Source organism: Ictidomys tridecemlineatus, chromosome 4 (assembly GCF_052094955.1).
Source record: "Ictidomys tridecemlineatus isolate mIctTri1 chromosome 4, mIctTri1.hap1, whole genome shotgun sequence".
NCBI classification, from domain to species: domain Eukaryota; kingdom Metazoa; phylum Chordata; class Mammalia; order Rodentia; family Sciuridae; genus Ictidomys; species Ictidomys tridecemlineatus.
Genome location: NC_135480.1, coordinates 57,631,958 through 57,651,937, shown reverse-complemented (window position 1 = coordinate 57,651,937; position 19,980 = coordinate 57,631,958). Strand labels below are relative to the sequence as shown.

Below are 19,980 nucleotides of genomic sequence, written 5' to 3'. Positions count from 1 at the left end.
AACATGTCTATAATATCCTTTATGGCAATTATTTCCATGTTTGAGATTCGATCCAAGACCAAATGTTTTATTTAGTTATCATGTCTTTTTGTAATATGATCTTTGATCTTGATTTCCCCCCAGTTTTTCTGAAGTATGATCAGTCAATAAACTTTTATATATTTACATAAGAAAGTTATGTCAGATTCATTCCCTTGTCATTTGTACACTACTTTGGATCTCAACATCATGTTCATGCATAATATAGGGATCTTAATTAGAATTAACATAAGATGGGGATTCTAATTAGAATAATACAAGCATATTCCATGCTTGTATCAGTATATCAAAATAGATTCTACTAAAAAGAACAACAAAAAAGCCATTGCATTTAAAAGAACAACAAAAAAAGCCCATTTCACAACTAATAGGTGAAACAAAATATCACATTACATAAGGTATATAGCCACAGTATCTTTTTCTCCACCCTAACCTATTGTTATAAAGTGATCACATGATCATGGTTTTTAACATTTCCATGTCTGTATAGATAAGATGTACCTTTGTCAAGCATATATAAAACATTAAGACAACTAGAATATATTCTTATTACTGAAATTACCCAATTACCATCAAGTCCCAAAAGGAGAAATAATAAAGCAACTTCATCACAATGCATTAAATTTGGTTATACAATTTTTATTTTCAGTACTGGGTTTTAACCCAGAGGTTTTCTAACACTGAGATACATCCCTAATCTTTTTAAATATTTATTTTGAAGATAGGGTCATTAAGTTGCTTTAAACTTTCAATCTTCCTGCTTTATCCCTGCAAGTTGCTGGCATGTGACACTGAGCCCAGCTAGCAATATAAAAATTTAAAACAGTTTTTTTTATTCAGCAATAAGTACCATTATTAAATGATGATTAGATTATAGTTTATTAAAAATTGTGCAGATACCTATTGTAATGAGAGAAAGGACAGAGAATCTAATACACTACAGAAATTTATTTTAAGAAGTAATTAGATCAGAAAAGTCATAGAAGTTTCACAGTGATGCTCATTTATCATAACATTTCTTCTCAAAACGTTTATATCTATATATGCCATGTATAAATAAATTGTACACATATGCCATCACAGGAACCCTTTTTTGGAATATACCACTTAAATAACTTTAAATCAACATAGTAGTCATTATGTTGTAAAATAGTAGCATCATATTTTGTTAAAACAATAAATGCATATCAATACATAGATATACTTATTAATGTAGAAATATACCTAACCATTTTCTTTAACAACAATGTATTTCAGGACACTAAGATAATTTAAAAATGTATATATTTGATAATTTCAGTTTTGATGATGTTTAAGACCACTATAATATTTACCATTCATTTTTCTTACTTGAAAGAAACCTTTTGAACAAGGAACCATGTTCACACAATTCCTAGCCTAGCTCAGAAAGTAAAAACCAAACCAAACAAAAAAGTCCATAAACATTAATTAAATGGATAAAATGCTACATTAATAATGAAAGAAATTTAATAAATGACTTATGGTATGAATGCATAAAACATTCTCTGCTTAAGTACTTTTGATCTGTTTTACATAAAGCAGAGAATAAAAAGCAAACACATATCTGCCATAGGATTAAATCTCACTAAAATAACATACATTTTAATTTTCTTCCTTTCTTCTGAATACTTCCTAAGAGACAAAACACACATAGGATATTATTTCCTTGCTTATCATAATGTGAGCACTATGAATTCAAAGTCTTATTTTTTTTCTCTCCCCATAGAACTTAAGTTGATTTCCATAACAGCATCCTGTCTCTGATATTCTGAAATAGTTTCGTGGGAACACGTGGCATTCATTCAATAGTACAGATATAAAAGAATCCAGAGTTTAACTTTTGTGCATGCACATTTATTCTAGGATTGTGTTTTCCTTCAACCAAGACCCTGAACACCCGGACTAGATTATATTCAGCTTACGGTTGCCAAACACAAAAATTAAGGTATTCAAAACTATAAAAGAGGCGATAATGACAAGATTATTTTCTGTAAGCTGTATGATAAAGTGGAGATGAATATTGGATATAAAATGAATTGCTTATTATTTTTCCAGAAATAAATCTAGTTATCTTCACATAATTTGAAGGTGACAATGTTGTGTGTGGTTGGATTGGTTGGAAAATGTTTGTGTTCCAAAATCCAACACTAAAATTCATTTGCCTTTGGGGATGTCAGGTGTGGATCATTCCCATGAAATGGAGAAATTAAAAAAAAAACTAGAATAGAATTCTGTTGCTTACTGTTTACCTGTTGTTCCCTTATTCCTTGAAATCAGAGTATAACTTTTCTTGGTTATTTTCTGGAAAAACTGAGCAATATCTTTGTTTTGTGTAGCAAAATCTAGATAGAACAAGCAACCTCATATGAAAAGAAGAATGATACAAATAACTGAAGATGCTTTAATAGAAAAAACTATTACCTACAGAGTTTAAGAATGAGGACAAATAGCAGATAACATCAAAGTTATATTTTAGATGGTGATACTTATGCATAAATATTACTAATTCAGTTTTTCTGCCCACACCTTAGCATAGCTGAATCAAATATCTCTGCAGAAGAAATGAAAAAAATGATGTTGAATTTGTTTTAGGTCTGTTTTACAAAGGCAACTGCTTACATTTGTAGCTAATATTAGAGTCTTTAATTTCCATCTTGGAGAGCTTTGTGAATGTATTGACGATGGAACTAACTTGTGTAAGCAAAAGACCAATTATAGTGACACAGCCATACACATAACAAGTAAATATGAGAAAATGTTTATCTAGTATTTTAAAAGTACTTCAGAAAAGTGGACAAGTAATCAAAAATATTTTCTGTTTAGGAGTTATTTACTATTTTATTATTCCTTTTGTGTTTATGCGTGTGGCATCAGAGATTGAACCCAGGGGCAATTGCACCACTTAGCTACACACTTATGCCAGTTTTATTTTTTGAGACAGGGTCTCAAGAAGTTGATGATGCTTCTGCTTCAGCCTCCTGAGAGTCTTGGAGATAACCGTTTTGCACCACTAACCAGAAATTTCTGTTAATTTTTATGTCTGCTTCTGATACATGGATACATATTTAAAGTGTAATAGAACTATCTGCTCATACTTGGGTACATGTAGGGTCAGAATATAACCACAGTATCTTTTTCACTACCCTAGGCAATTGCTCTTTTTGCACAACTATAATTAAGACCATAATCTAACATTTTGCACACTTAACATAAGATACTTTAACTCCAAGAGAAGCTGTGAATGTGCTTTGTGCAATGATATTTACAATACAATGTATATCTCGAAGCAAGTACTGAACTTTACAGTTAAGAGGTACTGTTTAGTGCACTAACAAGGTATAAAAGGAGAAAGAATAGTGACCCTACTGACTAGTTCATACTAAATAGTTGTAAATTATTGAAACATAATTTTATAAACTTCTTATGGCAACCTTAATTAAATGCATATTATTTAAATGTTTCTGTGAAAATATATATATATCTCCACACATGTAAAGACTATATATGTTTTAACCTAATAATATATGTGTAAGAGTCCTGAATATGTTGAATAAAAATATAATTTACAAATTTACTGAGTTGTAAGGACAAAACCTTGTTTGTAATTTTGGTTTTTAAAAGAAAAGCCTTTTTTTGTTGAAAAGGCCAAATTTTATGCTTTATACTAAAATAAAAGTTAATACACTCCTTGAAATTCCAAGGTTAACATTTTAGCTTATGACTAATCCACTTATCTTAAATAGAAAATTAAGAGTGGTTGATAAGAAGTCCATATTTTAACTTTCCTTCTGTGTTCACAAAATATGAATGTGAATCTGTCTTTCATCATTTGTATTATGAAAATATCTTATAAGGCCTAGAATCAAACATGTTGATACAATTAGCTTTAATTTCAAAATGCCAAGCATTTTATTTCTCCAAAGTGCTCTTGACCCAAGTGTTTTTCCTTTGAATTCTCTTTGTCTAACATTAATATAACCTCCCTGATACTTTGGGATACTGTTTATTTAAAAAATATCTGTATATATTTTTAAACCTTTGTGTTTTGTTTTTATTCTATGCACTCATTCAAGCTGCATAAGGAATTTAAAAGTAATTATAATTGTGTTTTGTAATGGGAAGTTTGAATAATTTGTTTTTCTTGCCCAAACTAATATAAACATATTATAATATAAATATATATCTTTGTTGTTTTATATTTTCTTTTCATTTTCTTTTTCTCTGTACTTTATGACAATGAAGCTTTATTTATTTATCTTTCTCAGTAATCTTAAGGAATATAATCTGCAGTTTTCTTTCTTCTAGTGTATTTTATGCACTAAGTGATAAAACTTAGATTACAATTTAGTAATTCTCAAAGTGAATTTCAACAAGTCATGCATTCATTATTCATCTATTTTTATTTTTTATTTTAAAGATACCTTTATAAATATGTATTATTTGTAAATTGATTTGATAGACACTGGTGATGGCTTGTTGGATACTGTCCTTAACATAAATGATTTTATTAAACTGTGAAGGATTACTAAATATGAATTCTTTTTTTATGGTATCATCAGATAAGGAGAAGTAAAGAGAATAATTTTTGAACCAATGGATTTCTTACCATTCATCACAGCCCTTGGTAATTGCATTACTTTTTGAGCATTTAGAGGATGAATCACTATCATGTCTTAAGGACATCTTTTGTCTTCCTGATGATGGTTTTGCTTGAATAATGAGTAGGATTTGGCCATATTTGAGGAGGGTAGGCAAAGGGAAAACCAAAAGATAGAGGATTGTCCATCACAAAACCAAGAATACAAGTTTATGTAAGTAGGAAAAATAGCAAATAGGAAAGAATACATGATCCCTGTCGTGACCCCTCGCCGGCAAAGGAAACACGACGAAGGATTCTTCTTTCAGCAGTTTACTCAGGACCTTTGAATCATGATGAGAAAACAGGAACAAGCAAGGAAAGAGCGCGAGCGGTCGGTCTGCCCTAGCTTAAGTACCCAGCTTCGCCAATGAACTAGCACCACGTGGAAAAGTCTAATAGGTACAGCGCAGCAGAAGCAGGCCAGAGCCCAGCCCCACAGCCTTACAAGGAGTAGTTTACTTCTAACAACTCTAACCGCTAAGTCATCAGAAGCAGGAGGCCAGCGCCATTTTCAGGGTGCGCTCGCCGGCTCCCAACAGATCCCCACCATTTTGATATGTCAGAATTGTCATAATGCTTCAGGTCTACAACATTTTCCCATTTCGCTGATAGGTCCTCTTGAGACTAGGTTAAATACACAGGTGCTCCTTTGACACCGGAATAGCTCTAAGACTTTGTCACAGCCTAAAATTATGCCCTTGAAAAGTGTACTAATTAATGTGTACAACCTGCATTTTTTCAGTTTTTGAAAGAAGTTGCCTTGATATAAAGTGATTTATCTCACTTGTCTTCCAGATGTTGGTTTATGATAAGAAAATACAACTATGCAGCCTGAACAATTAAATGATGGCAGTATGTTTTAACAAAGTCTTTGATTTTCCCCAGCAATATCATTTTATTTATTTATGTTTTATATTTTATAAATTCTCTGGTAGTTGTAGATGGACAGAATGCTTTAATTTTATTTGTTATTTGGTGCTAAGGCTCCAACCCATTGCTTCACATGTGCTAGACAAGTACTCTGCCACTGAGTCAAACCCAGCCCCATGATTGTATTTTTAATAAATTATTTTTAGTTGTCAATGCCTGGCCATAATACATGAAGATTTATAGAAACAATAAAAGAAATGACCTGTTACCATTCATAGATTTTATTATTTTTTAATAAAGTCATTTATGTTAAGCACCATTAGCAACTTTAAATATGAGTAAAAATTTAATTTGAGAAAAAATTTAGAAATGCACATAGACTAGATGTGGGAAAGGACAAGAAGCATGCATCATAAAAAATGAGAAGACTAAATCAAGCATTTCATTGGCTGGTGAAATCCTAGGATCCTTTGAGAAATGCCATTTAATAATTCTAGAATGCTTTGAACAGTGCTTGGTAACCAACAATAAATGTCAGTCATTAATTTTAATTTTATTTTGGTACTCAGGAATGAACTCAAGAGTACTTAACTTTTCCAAGCCCTTTTTATATTTTACTTTGAGATAAGGTCTCACTAAGTTGCTTAGGGCCTCACTGAATTGTGGAGGTTGGCTTCCAACTTCTACTGCTTCCCTGAGTTGCTAGAATTACTGGTTCATATCACCATCCCTGGCATTAGTCATTATGTTTTTTGGCCATCAGTGAGGTGATCAAGGCATTCTTCTTTAAGATCACATACACAGTGATTGTGCACAACAATTAACAGTTAAATCAGGTATTCTAACAAAAACTCCTCATTATACTTTGTTACAAATTATGTAGATGCGAATCAGTCTTTAAAATAATTGATGTAGATTCAGTGTTGGTGATCAAAACAGACTGCATACTAAGAATTTACTGAAAGAAACAATGAATTAACAACAAATAACAAACAAGCAAAAGTGTCCTTGGCCACTCAGAAAAATTTAGTTTATGATGGGAAGAAAATACAACTATGCATCCTGAGTACTTAAACAATGGCGGTATACTTTAACAAAGTCTTTACAGCAATATGATTTTATTATCTTGGGTAGTTGTAGATGGACAGAATACCATCATTAAAATGTATTGCATGATTTAAAAAAGTGTGGTTGAGGGGAGAAAGTACCCTTAACCTATGCTTTCTCTTCTCATTTTCCTATTTCAGCTGGTTCATGACCATAGTAGCTTGATCATACTGATCTTGAATCAAACAGATCTGACTCCAGCTTCGTTCATTCTTAATGGGATCCCAGGCCTGGAGGATATGCACATCTGGATTTCCTTCCCATTCTGCTCCATGTATGTTGTGGCTGTGGTTGGGAATTGTGGACTCCTCTACCTCATCCGCTATGAGGACTCCCTGCACAGATCCATGTACTACTTCTTGGCTATGCTTTCTCTAACTGACCTTGTCATATGCTCTAGCACAATCCCTAAAGCCCTCTGCATCTTCTGGTTTAACCTCAAGGAAATAGGATTTGATGAATGCCTGGTCCAGATGTTCTTCATCCATATCTTCACAGGAATGGAGTCTGGATTGCTCATGCTTATGGCTCTGGACCGCTATGTGGCCATCTGCTACCCTCTGCACTACTCAGCCATCCTCACCAATGATGTCATTGGAAAGGTTGGGCTTGCCACCTTCCTAAGAGGGGTGTTGCTCATTACTCCTTTCACTTTCCTCACCAAGCGCCTTCCCTATTGCAAAGGCAATGTCATCCCTCATACATACTGTGACCACATGTCTGTAGCCAAATTATCCTGTGGCAATGTCAAGGTCAACGCCATCTATGGTTTAGTGGTAGCCCTCATTATCGGAGGCTTAGACATCCTGTGCATCACAGTCTCCTACACCATGATCCTCCGGGCCGTGGTCAGCCTCTCCTCAGAAGATGCTCGGCAAAAGGCCTTCAGCACCTGCACTGCCCACATCTGTGCCATTGTCTTCTCCTACAGTCCTGCTTTTTTCTTCTTCTTTTCCCATCGCTTTGGGGGCCACACAATCCCTCCATCTTGCCACATCATCGTGGCCAATATTTATCTGCTTTTGCCTCCCACCATGAACCCTGTTGTCTATGCGGTAAAAACTAAGCAGATACGAGACTGTGTCATGAGGATCCTTTCAGGTTCTAAGGAAACCAAATCACACAACATAAAATAAATAAGCATGTGCAAGTGGAAGAGAAGAAAATAATTATATCTAAAATTTCCCTGTTTCTTTTTTAGGACATGATAAATTCCTTAGCTGTGTAAGATAATACATCTGTTTTAACCACACATATACATACAGATGGAGCTTGTAGAATCGTGCATTTTCCAAAAGTGCCTTGAGAATTTTTAAGTCACTGGCATGTCCAGCAATTTTCTTTGAATTTCACCTTCTGATATCTGTGAAAATGTTGTCTAATAAGTATATCAAGTTTCCCTTAAAAAGACCTCAGGAAAAATGAGCAAAGTGGAATAATGTAATCTGAGTCTTATTTTCAAATAGTAATTTCCAGATTGATGGCCATTAGTTACATCCTTCTTGAAATATGTGCTACATATTTCTTTTCTTTTTGAGGGGTGCAGGGGTAGGGGTTGAACTTTGCCACTGAGCCATATCCCCAGCCCTTTTTTATTTTGGGGGGACAGAGTCTCACTAAGTTGCTGAGACTGGCATTGAACCTGTGCTTCAGTCTCTCTCCTGAGGTTACAGACATGCACCACCATGCACGACCACATAATTTTTTTTTCTTTTTGGACTTTAGTTATATATAACATTATGATTTATTTTGGCATAATTATACAGTCATGAAATATAATTTTCTCTAATTCAATCTCCAGTACTTCTCTTTTCCTAACCTCTACCCTTCCCTTGTTACCAACCTCTACTATACTGATCTTTCTTCTATATTTTTATAGTTTTTTAAAAAATGTCTTTCTTCAGTGACTTCTTACTGAAGAAGAAGATGGAATACGCCCCATGAAGTCACTACTATTATGAGTTTGAAGTCTTTCAGCATCTTGCTAGAATCTTAATTTTAGTCTGACTAGGTCTTCCCTAGTCCAGCCACACACATAGATATTTCACAATAGAATAATTGGACATCTAGTTTCCTTCAACAGACCTTTAAAAAGCTCACTCTGGAAAAAGAGGTAGTTTTTTTAAAGGCAAATTTAAAGGTAAATATAATATATATTTGGTAGGAACCACATGAGAAGTGATCAAAATCAATTTCTTTTAGTTTATTTCCAGTTGTGAAGACTATAAGGAAGTTAGAAACTGGATAAAATTTTCATATTTATTGCTTATTAACTAAACCAATTAGACAAGGAATATGAGTAAATTGAATTTTAAACTTTTTATTTGTTTTATTTAATTTTACAAAACTGTGGGATTCATTATATCATATTTGTACATGCACATAACATAATTTTCCAATCTCTTCCTGAATACCTTTATTTTCCTCTTTTTTTCCCTCTCCCTGATCACTTGCCCTACTTTACTAGTCTCCCTTCTATTATTATTATTATTATTATTATTATTATTATTATTTTCAATTAGTGCATTATATACATATATGTGGATAAACTGTGATTTAATTGTACATGAACAGCATAATTTGGCAGATTTCTGTTTTCTCTCATATTCAGAAACGAGAGAGAGAAAAAAGAAATTTAAAAAGGGGTGTTGGGTGTGGTAGTACAACCTGTAATCCCAGCAACTCTGGAGACTGAGGCAGGAAGATCACAAGTATGAGGTCAGTCTCACCAACTTAGCAAGACCCTATCTCAAAATAAAAAATAAAAGGGCTTGAGAATGTACTCAGTGGTAAACTGACCCTGGATTAAATTCCAAGTACTAGAACAAAAAGGAGGGTGGGTGTTGGGTATTTAGGAAATCTTCAGGAAAGTGATCTGCAAAATGAAAATTGTTGTGATACATTCCACAACGCACAACACATATTTAGTATATCTGTCTCCCCTGACCCCACTTCCTTTTCTCTTTCCTCCTCTGATCCCCAATTCCTAGTCTACTGGTCTCCCTTATATTTTCATGAGGTCCCTTTTCTTTTCTTTTTTATCTCTAGAGAGAAAACATATGACCTGTGATTGAGTCTGATTAATCTCACTTGGCATAATGTTCTTCAGTTCCATCTGTTTTTCTGTGAATTGGTTAATTTTTTTTCTTTATGGCTTAACAAAACTCTGTTGTGTTCTACACTACATTTTTTCTATTCATTCATAGGTTGTCAGACACTTAGATTGGTTCCATGACTTGACTATTGCAAATTGTTGCTGCTAGAAAAATTGGTAAGCAGATATCACTATTGTATGCTGACTTTAATTCTTTTGAATAAATATCAAGGAGTAGTATAGCTGTGAGCGCTTCTAACACACACACAAAAAAGTGACTCGAAGTGGTTTATAGTCTTAAATATAAGACCTAAAATCTTAAAACTGTTAGAATAGATCATAGTGAGATCATGCACCCTGAGATCCCAGTATCTTCTCTTACTTCAACAGCTTTTAGATGAAACAGACCCAGGAACTCCCTCTCTTATGCCCTCCAATCATCTTCATGTCTCCTGATCTATCACAACCACTAGGAACACACCTCTGCTTCCGGGAAAGCTATGTTTTTGCTTCTTTGTTGCTAATTTTTTTTCTGTTTAGTTCCTTATTGCTGACAAAAGCTGCCAGAATTGGCTTTTTCAGAATTTTTGACAATAATGGAAAGCATTTAGAAATTAGAGAAATGGTTAATCAAGAAAAAACTAGCTAAAAGAGATTTTGGTGTTCTTTTAACAATTATAGTAAAAGTCATATAATGTAGAATTTATTTCAATGGCTTTTAGTTCATTAAAACTACTAAGGCCTTTAACACTATATAATTCCAAAAATGTTTTATTCCTCCCTCGGAAAAAGAAATCTCATGCATTTAAAATTTTTTTTTATTAGCTACACATGAAATTACAATGATCTTGGCACTTCATACATTTGAATCAATTGGGGTATAATTTCTCATTTTTCTTATTGTACAGATTGCAGAATCACATTGGTCATGCAGTCACCTATATACATACAGCAATCATAATGTCTATTCTATTCTGCTACCCTTCCTATCCCCCCTTTCTCTCCCCTCCCCTCCCATCACTTCTCTCTATCCAATCTTATGTGACACACTTTTTTTTTCTTTTTCTCCTCACAAGATCATACATGTATTCTGTATAATGATGAGGATCTCCTACCATCTTCTGTGCAACTCCCCTTCTCCCTCCTTTTCCTTCCCACCACTCTTACCTATTTAGTGATAATCTTCTTCTCATGCTTTTCCTCCCTATCCCATTTTGAGATACCCCCCCATATCAGAGAAGACATTGGCATTTGTTTTTTAGGGATTGGCTAACTTCACTTAGCATAATCTGCTCTAATGCCATCCATTTCCCTCCAAATGCCATGATCTTGTTATTTCTTAGTGCTGAGTAATATTCAATTGTGTATAAATGCCACATTTTTTAATCCATTCATCTATTGTAAAGCATGTAGGTTGGTTCCACAGTCTAGCTATTGTAAATTGATATTGAATAAACATTGATGTGGCTGTGTCCCTGTAGTATGCTCTTTTTAGGTCTTTTGGGTATAGTCCAAGAAGTAGAATAGCTGGGTCAAATGGTGGTTCCATTCCCAGCTTTCCTAGGAATCTCTATACTGCTTTCCAAATTGGCTGAACCAATTTGCAGTCCCACCAGCAATGTATGTGTGTACCTTTTCCCCCCGCATCTTTTCCAGCACTTATTGTTGTATGACTTCATAATGACTGCCATTCTTATAGGAGTGAGATGCTATCTTAGAATAGTTTTAATTTGCATTCCTCTGATTGCTAGAGATGGTGAGCATTTTTTCATGTATTTGTTGATTGTATATCCTCTTCTAAGAAGTGTCTGTTCAGGTCCTTGGCCCATTTGTTGATTGGGTTATTTGTGGGGTTTTTTTTTTTGTTTGTTTGTTTTAATGTCACTTCCTTCTTCTAGTCCCCGGTAACCACAATTTCTTCCAAATCTATGAATCTACCTATTCTGCATATTTCACATGAATGGAATAATATAATACCTGCTAATGTCTGCCTTTTTAGACCTAACATACAGCTCCCAAGTTTTGTCCATGTTGTAGCATGTTTCTGTATTTCATTCCCTCTTATGACTGAATAATAGTTCATTGTGAATATGCTACATTTGTTTATCTATTTTCAATAGAACAGATTTAGCTTCATTCTAACTTTCATCTACCGTGCATAATGCTGAAATTACAATTTTTGTAAAAATTTAACAGAACTATGCTTTCAATTGTTTTGGATTTACAGTTGTCAATGGAATTTCTGGGTGGTGCAATAATTCTTTAACTTTTTGAAGAAATTCCAAACTATTTTCCACAGTCACTGAATCATTTTTACATCTTTACCAGCAACATACAAAGATTTTAATACTTTCATATCATCTCAAACATTTGTTATTTTGGATATTTTTGAAAATTTATACGCAGCCATCCTAGTGTGTATAAAGTAGAATTTTTTGTAGGCATTTATTGGGGTTTTTCATTTTGTTTTGTTTGTACTGGTGACTGAACTGAAGGACACTTCAGCAGTGAGCTACATTCTAGTTATTTTTATTTTTTTAATTTTGAGACAGATTATCTAATTTGCTAAGGGTCTTGCTAAGTTGTTGAGGCTGACCTTAAACCTGGGATGGTCCTGCTTAACTTTCTAAGTTATGGAGATTACATGAGAGCTCCACCATGAACAGTTCATTATAGTTTTAATTTGCATTCCCCTAATGACTAGTGTGTTTGATGATCTTTTCATACATGTCTTGCCCATTTGTATATTTTATTTGGAGAAACGTCTATTAAAATACTTTGCCCATTTGTTAATTGCATTGTCTCCATTGTTGAGTTGTAAGAATTTGTTAGGTTTTCTTGATACTAGATTCTCCTCATACCTGTGATTAACAAATATTCTTTCACATTTTGTCAGCAGTTTTTCACGTTTGATAATGTACTGTTATGCACAAAATTTTCTTTTGTTTAAATTTTGATGAAGTCCAATTTATTGGTCACCTCCTCCCCAACCCCACATTGCCACCATGATCATCCTTTTGGCGACATATCTAAAGAAGCATGGACCAATTAAAGGCATGGAAATTTGCCATCATTTTTTTCTAAGAGTTTCAAGATTGTAACTTTTATATTTATACAGTTAATTCATTTTGAGCTAACTTTTGTGTATGATCTGAGATAGAAGCCTTTCCTCCTACCCCTCATCCTCATTTCTCCTCCTCTTCTTCTTCACATACTGATATTCATGCTTTTCATCGCCATCAAAATTAATTTCATTTTTTTCAAATTAATAAAACATGGGCTTTACTTTAATTATCAAATAAAGAAATGTAAAATTGAAATTAATCATTTTAATATTGCAATTCTCACCACTGAGTTATTATCACAAGGTTTAATATCTAATTATTTATAGTTTAATATGCATGCATAACAAACCTTAATTTTACATTATTTTTACTATATCAAGACAGTTGTCCATATTCTCAGAATAAAGTGAGTTAATTTTATTAACAATTAAATTATGATGTATTGAAATCATTTAATTTGCTTTTAGATCAGTGTTATATTACTTTGGTTTACCTGTGGATTTTTTACTGGCAGTTTTGCAAATGTTCTCAACATAATTTAATATAGTATTCATAATAATCTCAAACTTATACAATGATTTAATAACTACCACCAACTTCACTAGAAATTAAACTGCACTAAAACAAGAGCCCATATTTTCTGATCTTTTTAATAGCTCCTAACCTGATTTAGGGAGTACTAAGAGTTCAATGATGTGATTTAAATGTAGACATGTAAAAACAAATGAATACAAGAACACCTGAAGCTTTGCTTACAAGTGATTGAAAAATTCTGTACTCACTGCTTTTAACTTGCTCACCACTAGGCTTTTTGCAGAAACACAACTCAGCACCAAATGTAAAAAGTATGTAATTTATTAAAGATAGCTTGTGTTCATTCTTATCTCCCACCAACTGTGTAGATGCTATGACACAAACACACAGACACAGGCAGACATGAATAGAGTGATATCCTTATTTATGTATCGTGCATTTTTCCCCCTCCCATGGTGTTGATTCCCACACCTGTACCTGTGTTTCTGACACAGGATCTGAAGTATTCCCTTGGGATATTGAACAGATTTTCCTTTAAAGGCTCAGTTCAACAGTAGTTATCAAGGTATTTAAATATACACATATTGTAGAGATGTGATTTTTTTTAGGAAGACCCTGAATACCCTGACCAGACTACGTTCAATGTTTTGCTGACCAAAAACTAGGTATTAAAAGGCATACAAAGGTGGGGCTAGTGGCAGGACATTTTTTTAGGCAGTAAGATTCATTGGAGAGAGGCTTTGGTTGCATGTAAGTTGGCTGTGGTATTTTCAGAAATACAGTTATGATTTCATTCATCATGTTTGAAAGCAGAAATGTTATGAAAGATTGGGTTTTCTTGGAAAATGTTTTTATTTTTATGTTATTTTTATATATTTTATGGCTCATACTAGTTGTACATAATGGTGTGGTTTCTGTTACATGTTCATATATGCACACAATATAACCATATAATATGGCCAATATCATTCTCCAGTATTATCCCTTTCAAAAATGTTTTTGAAAAGAATTATCAGGCTACAATTCACTTAAACTTTTCATTATAGTTACAATTGTTATTTCCCTGATGAAACAGAAATAGTTGGTTCCCCTATAATGCAAGTCAGATAAAAATAAAAACAAACAAACAAACAAACAAACAAAAAAACTACCCCTGACTGAAAGAAATGGGACTAGCTAGAGAATAGTGACTAGTCTTTCATCATAATCAGAACACTTTGCCTCTCCCCTGCCATCCTTTCTTTCCTCAGAATGGGAAAATAATTTTCTTTGGTTCATTTGGAGAAGGGCTTGGTTATGTCTGTGTTTCATCCACATAGGTATCAGCAACTATCTGGAGGGACTCCTGTCATGTTCAGAGAAAGAGTATGGATCCTAAAGATGGTCTAGTGAGGAAACCAATTCATTATCTATGAGATTTGTGAAGAAAAATAGACATCAGATGATATCTGTATTATACTTTATAAGTGATGGTATTTGTGTACTAATGTCACCATTTCCATACACCTGTCTACATCCATGGAATAATATGAGTTAATTTTCCTTGAAAGGACAATTACATTTTGATGCATTGAAACTATTAGAAATTGACTTGGGGGAAAATTCTAAATTAATTTAAGAATAATATTATATTATTTTGGTATAAATATGGATAGTTTACTGACAATTTTCCAAATATACTTAACATGGGACAAAAGATTCAAGTAACATTTAAGTCAGCTTTAATAATTAAAGCTACGGTTACAAAAACACCAGATCTAAAGGTATTTATTTATATTGTATTTAGGAAAGATGTTCTTCAAGTTATATAACAAGTAATCTTGGAAATAAATTTTCTTTTTAAATTTATGGATATCTATACTTTCCCTAATTTCCCTATTTGCTTTTCTTGAGTGGTCACAAAGTCAAGATTGACTACTCAAGTGTATTAAGGAAAAATTAGTAATGGTACTCTTTTTTTCCCTAGCAACTTATGAATATTCAGTATATACTATTCAAATATTTATAAAAAACAAATTTCAAGATTAATTTTATTTCCTGGTAATGAAGTATATATGGTTATATGTATTCATATACATATGTGTGCATAAAGGTATATATACCCACATACAAGATTTATTATAAATTTATTTCTTTTAATAATATCTGGGAAAACATGTTATGTGCAAACACAAACTACACATTTATAAGCCTGAATAAAGAATATTGATGGAAATTTTGGTATTCATGAAACATGATTTTAGTATAAACAATTTTTTTTTCCAAAAGGATAATCATAAGTCTTTTGTTAGCCTTGCCATTATTGGTTTAAGATAAACCGTTGGTGCTAAAGAAGGAAATGAAGATCAGATAATACACTGTTTATATGATGCAAAGGATAGTGCCATTTAAAAAACTCTGTGTACTAACAAAGCAAGAAGAAAATTATTTCACTGCTTGATATTTGTTGTGACAGAATTTACTGAATCAGAGATAAAACAGTTGGTATATGAGCTTCAAACGACCTACATTAAGCTTTTTAAAATTGCTTTCCAATGTGATCAAGATCTAACATTTTCTTGTTTTTATATTTATGTGTAATGAACTTAATATTTCTCTCACTTTTAGTATGTTTTTATTATGTCTGTGTGTTTTCTATCTACCCAGAAAATCCTAGTGCATACTTTAAAGGAGATTTATATTTTATGTACCTCCTTTTAATACATTATGCCCAATTGCTAGTGTAGTTCAAATAAATTATATAACTTATTTCTCAAACAAATGTATTTAAGCTACCTACTACATTATGCTTTTATGCTTTCTTGGAATTTCCCCTATTTTCTCCAATTTATAATGGATTTCTGAAAAATCTGTTTCCTGATATTTATGAGGTAGATATTTTGGTTTCATTTTTCTGGTAATTGTAGTTCCTTTTATACTTCCCAAGTAATGATATTTAACAATTCTTAAAGTCAAGTATGAAATATGATTAACTAAGCCAAGATGCTGATTTTTGTTTTCTTTCTAGAAAAATTGAAGGTTCTCAAGAAAAGATCTATGAATACTGAAACTAAGAATGTTTCCGGTAGAATGAGGTCCCTGCTTGAGCACTCTGAACCTTACCAATTGATGAGATTCACCTAGTACCCAATGTTCCAATCAGCTTTCTAAAGCCTCTTTGGTATGAATTAATAATCCAGAATAATAGATGCTTGGAAATATTTCAAAGAAATTTTTATATATGAAATACAGAAAAAACTATAAAAATAACTAATCAAAATAGAAATTGTGAAATCAGCATATGAAGCAGAAATGCATCATAAATATGTTTGTGTGTGAGATATATATAACACATTTATTTGTCAGATTCAAAGGAAGTAAGATTTTGGAACTTTTCTATAAAGCAGATGAAAAAATAGATGCAACATAGGAAAAATTTCTAAAAAGTAAAGAAGGATAAGTGCATAAATAGTTAATTTGATTAAAAGAAGTTGTAGACAAATAACAAAGAAATAGTGAGAAATTAATTCTTTCAAACTTAGAACAATTTTTAAAACCAAAGGTCATAGATTTTTAGACTCAAAAACTGCAGCATGTACAGGGACTGGGGTTGTGGCTCAGTGGTAGAGTGCTCGTCTAAAAAAATAAATAAAGTAAAGGTATTGTGTACAACTACAACTCAAAAAAAAGTCTGCATGTACTAATGTAAGTCCATTATCTCTATAAATATCATTATATTCACAAGCATAGAAGTGTTCAAATATTCTCAAATACATGTCAGGGTAAAAAAGAAAAGCAATGGATGAATAATTCATATACAGAAGATCAAATTTCAGAATTGTTCTTTTAATATCTACACTGACATTTAGGAGATTGATAGACCAATGTTTGCAAAATGTTAAGGGAAAAGAACATAGAACCTCAAATTCTAAAACCATCAAAATCATTTATAGAACAAGCCATATACAAACATTAATATTCTCTTTCAGAAAATATTTTCCATGCCCTCATGTAAATATATAAAGAAGAAAAATTAAATCCACAAATAGTAATGTCAAATGTGTGGTAGATGAAAGGGAATTTCTGGTTCAGAATTATGTATTAAACCTACAACTATATAGCGAACAACTATATTTCATAGAAAGTAGAAATTTCCCCAAAATGTACTGATGATATGGGAAGGTCCAGAAAAATAACTGTCAGGAGCATAATATTAAAAATGTTTTATTATTCTCATAATCTGTTCAAAAATCTTCAGATGTCTATAACAAATCCTAAACAAAATAAAATAATGAATAAACAATATAGAATGGCAAACAAAATACATGTGTCTTATCCAGATACTTAGCAAGCAGTTAATAATTATATTATGATAAAATATAAATCTTAAATAATAATTTGAAAAAATCATTTCACAGAATAAAGGAACTATAGAATGAATGGATGTGTTGTGTAGGAATGCAAAGGGCAGAGAAAGTATAGAGCTGAAACAGGTGACAGGGAATGCCTGAGGGGATTCGAACTTCCAGACAGATAGTGGAGCTGGTTGTTTGTATTGTTGTGATTCTTTTTAGAGTACAAATTAATTAAAAAAAATAAGTACATATTCTGTGGCAAGAGGTAGAAAAATAATTTCAAAACAAAAGGCCAGAGAAGTGTTAAGTTTTGTACTGGTACATAAAGAAACCACATCTATATACTGCTCCTCCTTAATTATGAAATTATTGCTCAGATTTTAGTGAGAATTAAAATGACTTAATACAAATAAAATTCTTAGTAGGGTGCCTGCTATGTAATAATAATAAATATGACCAATTAATTAAAAATAAGAACAACAGTAAATGCATCCCCAGAATATCTGCTATGTCACTCGTGAGATGACTTTCTCCTTAAGAACATACCCAAATGGTGGCATGTAGAGTTACGAACACTTATAGACATAACAAAAATACTATCAGAATGCTCATATTACACTTAACCATAATTTATGAATATTGTATCTATGTCCTTTTTGTCTTGAAACAATAGCAACACAACCTGGTGAACAGTAGGTGCTAAATATGTATATGGTGAATGCATTGATAAGTTAATGAATTAACAAATGACACATGTGTAATTAAGACTTTATTTAAGTAAATATTATCTGTCATTGTAAGTTTGGTTATTTGATATTGAAATGCACTATTTAATAAGTAAAAGTCAGAGACAACACTACTAAGACGTTTTTATTTTTCTACTTTTCCTAATCTTGAAGGGTCAAAAAATAAAACAAACAAAAAGTAAAACAACACAAGCCTCCAGAAGACTACCAACCTAATCATGCCATTGCTGAATCAAACAGATCTGACCCCAGCTTCGTTCATTCTCAATGGGATCCCAGGCCTGGAGGACATGCACATCTGGATTTCCTTCCCATTCTGCTCCATGTATGTTGTAGCTTTGGTTGGGAATTGTGGACTCCTCTACCTCATCCGCTTTGAGGACTCTCTGCACAGGTCCATGTACTACTTCTTGGCTATGCTTTCTCTAACTGACCTTGTCATGTGCTCCAGCACAATCCCTAAAGCCCTCTGCATCTTCTGGTTTAACCTCAAGGAAATAGGATTTGATGAATGCCTGGTCCAGATGTTCTTCATCCATACCTTCACAGGGATGGAGTCTGGGGTGCTCATGCTTATGGCCCTGGACCGCTATGTGGCCATCTGCTACCCTCTGCGCTACTCAGCCATCCTCACCAATGATGTCATTGCAAAGGCCGGGCTTGCTACTTTCTTGAGAGCAGTGCTGCTCATCATTCCCTTGATTTTCATCACCAAGCAATTACCCTACTGCAGAGGCAACATGATACACCATACTTACTGTGATCAGCTATCTGTAGCCAAGCTATCCTGTGGAAATATCAAGGCCAATATTATCTATGGTCTGATGGTTGCCTTCTTGATTGGAGGCTTTGACATCTTGTGCATCACAGTCTCCTACACCATGATCCTCCGGGCAGTGGTCAGCCTCTCCTCAGCAGATGCTCGGCAAAAGGCCTTCAGCACCTGCACCGCCCACATCTGTGCCATTGTTTTCTCCTACAGTCCTGCCTTCTTCTGTTTCTTTTTTAACCGTTTTGGAGGCCACACAATCCCTCCATCTTGCCACATTATTGTGGCCAATATTTATCTGCTTTTGCCTCCCACCATGAACCCTATTGTCTATGGGGTAAAAACAAAGCAAATACGAGACTGTGTCATGAAGATCCTTTCAGGTTCTAAGGAGATCAAATCCCAGAGTGTATGAAAGACACATTTCTCAGGAAAATGGAGGAGGATCCAGGGAAAGAGAATAGGAAAAATGATACAGTTTTTCTATTTATTTAGTCAGAGGCTAGTGATGCCTTCCTAAGAGTCTCACTTTGTCCATGACAAGAGGGTGTTGAATGGTACATTCCTATTAAATAGCCTCAAATTCCAAGTCACTGACAGGTCCTTTCTCTGAGTTTTTATTCTCCACAATTCTATGAAGAACTGTTCTTATATTTAATCCACATTTCCATGAACAAACATGAGGGGAATTGGAGTCAATTTTCAGGAGAAGTGTCCAGAGGATGGAGATCATGAGACCATATACTAATTCATCTTGTTTTC

The 19,980-nt window shown here is 33.2% G+C and overlaps 2 protein-coding genes across 2 annotated transcripts; both read left to right on the top strand.

Annotated features, from left to right (window-relative positions):
* The first annotated feature begins 6,646 nt into the window (after window positions 1-6,646).
* Window positions 6,647-7,812, top strand: LOC101967090 (olfactory receptor 52N4-like). The gene is made up of 2 exons (XM_078044925.1): window positions 6,647-6,652; window positions 6,817-7,812. The coding sequence occupies exons 1-2, from the start codon at window positions 6,647-6,649 to the stop codon at window positions 7,810-7,812; spliced, it is 1,002 nt and encodes a 333-aa protein (XP_077901051.1).
* Window positions 7,813-18,667: 10,855 nt separating this feature from the next.
* Window positions 18,668-19,633, top strand: LOC101976030 (olfactory receptor 52N4). The gene has a single exon (XM_005342333.3). The coding sequence runs from the start codon at window positions 18,668-18,670 to the stop codon at window positions 19,631-19,633; it is 966 nt and encodes a 321-aa protein (XP_005342390.2).
* Window positions 19,634-19,980: the final 347 nt, after the last annotated feature.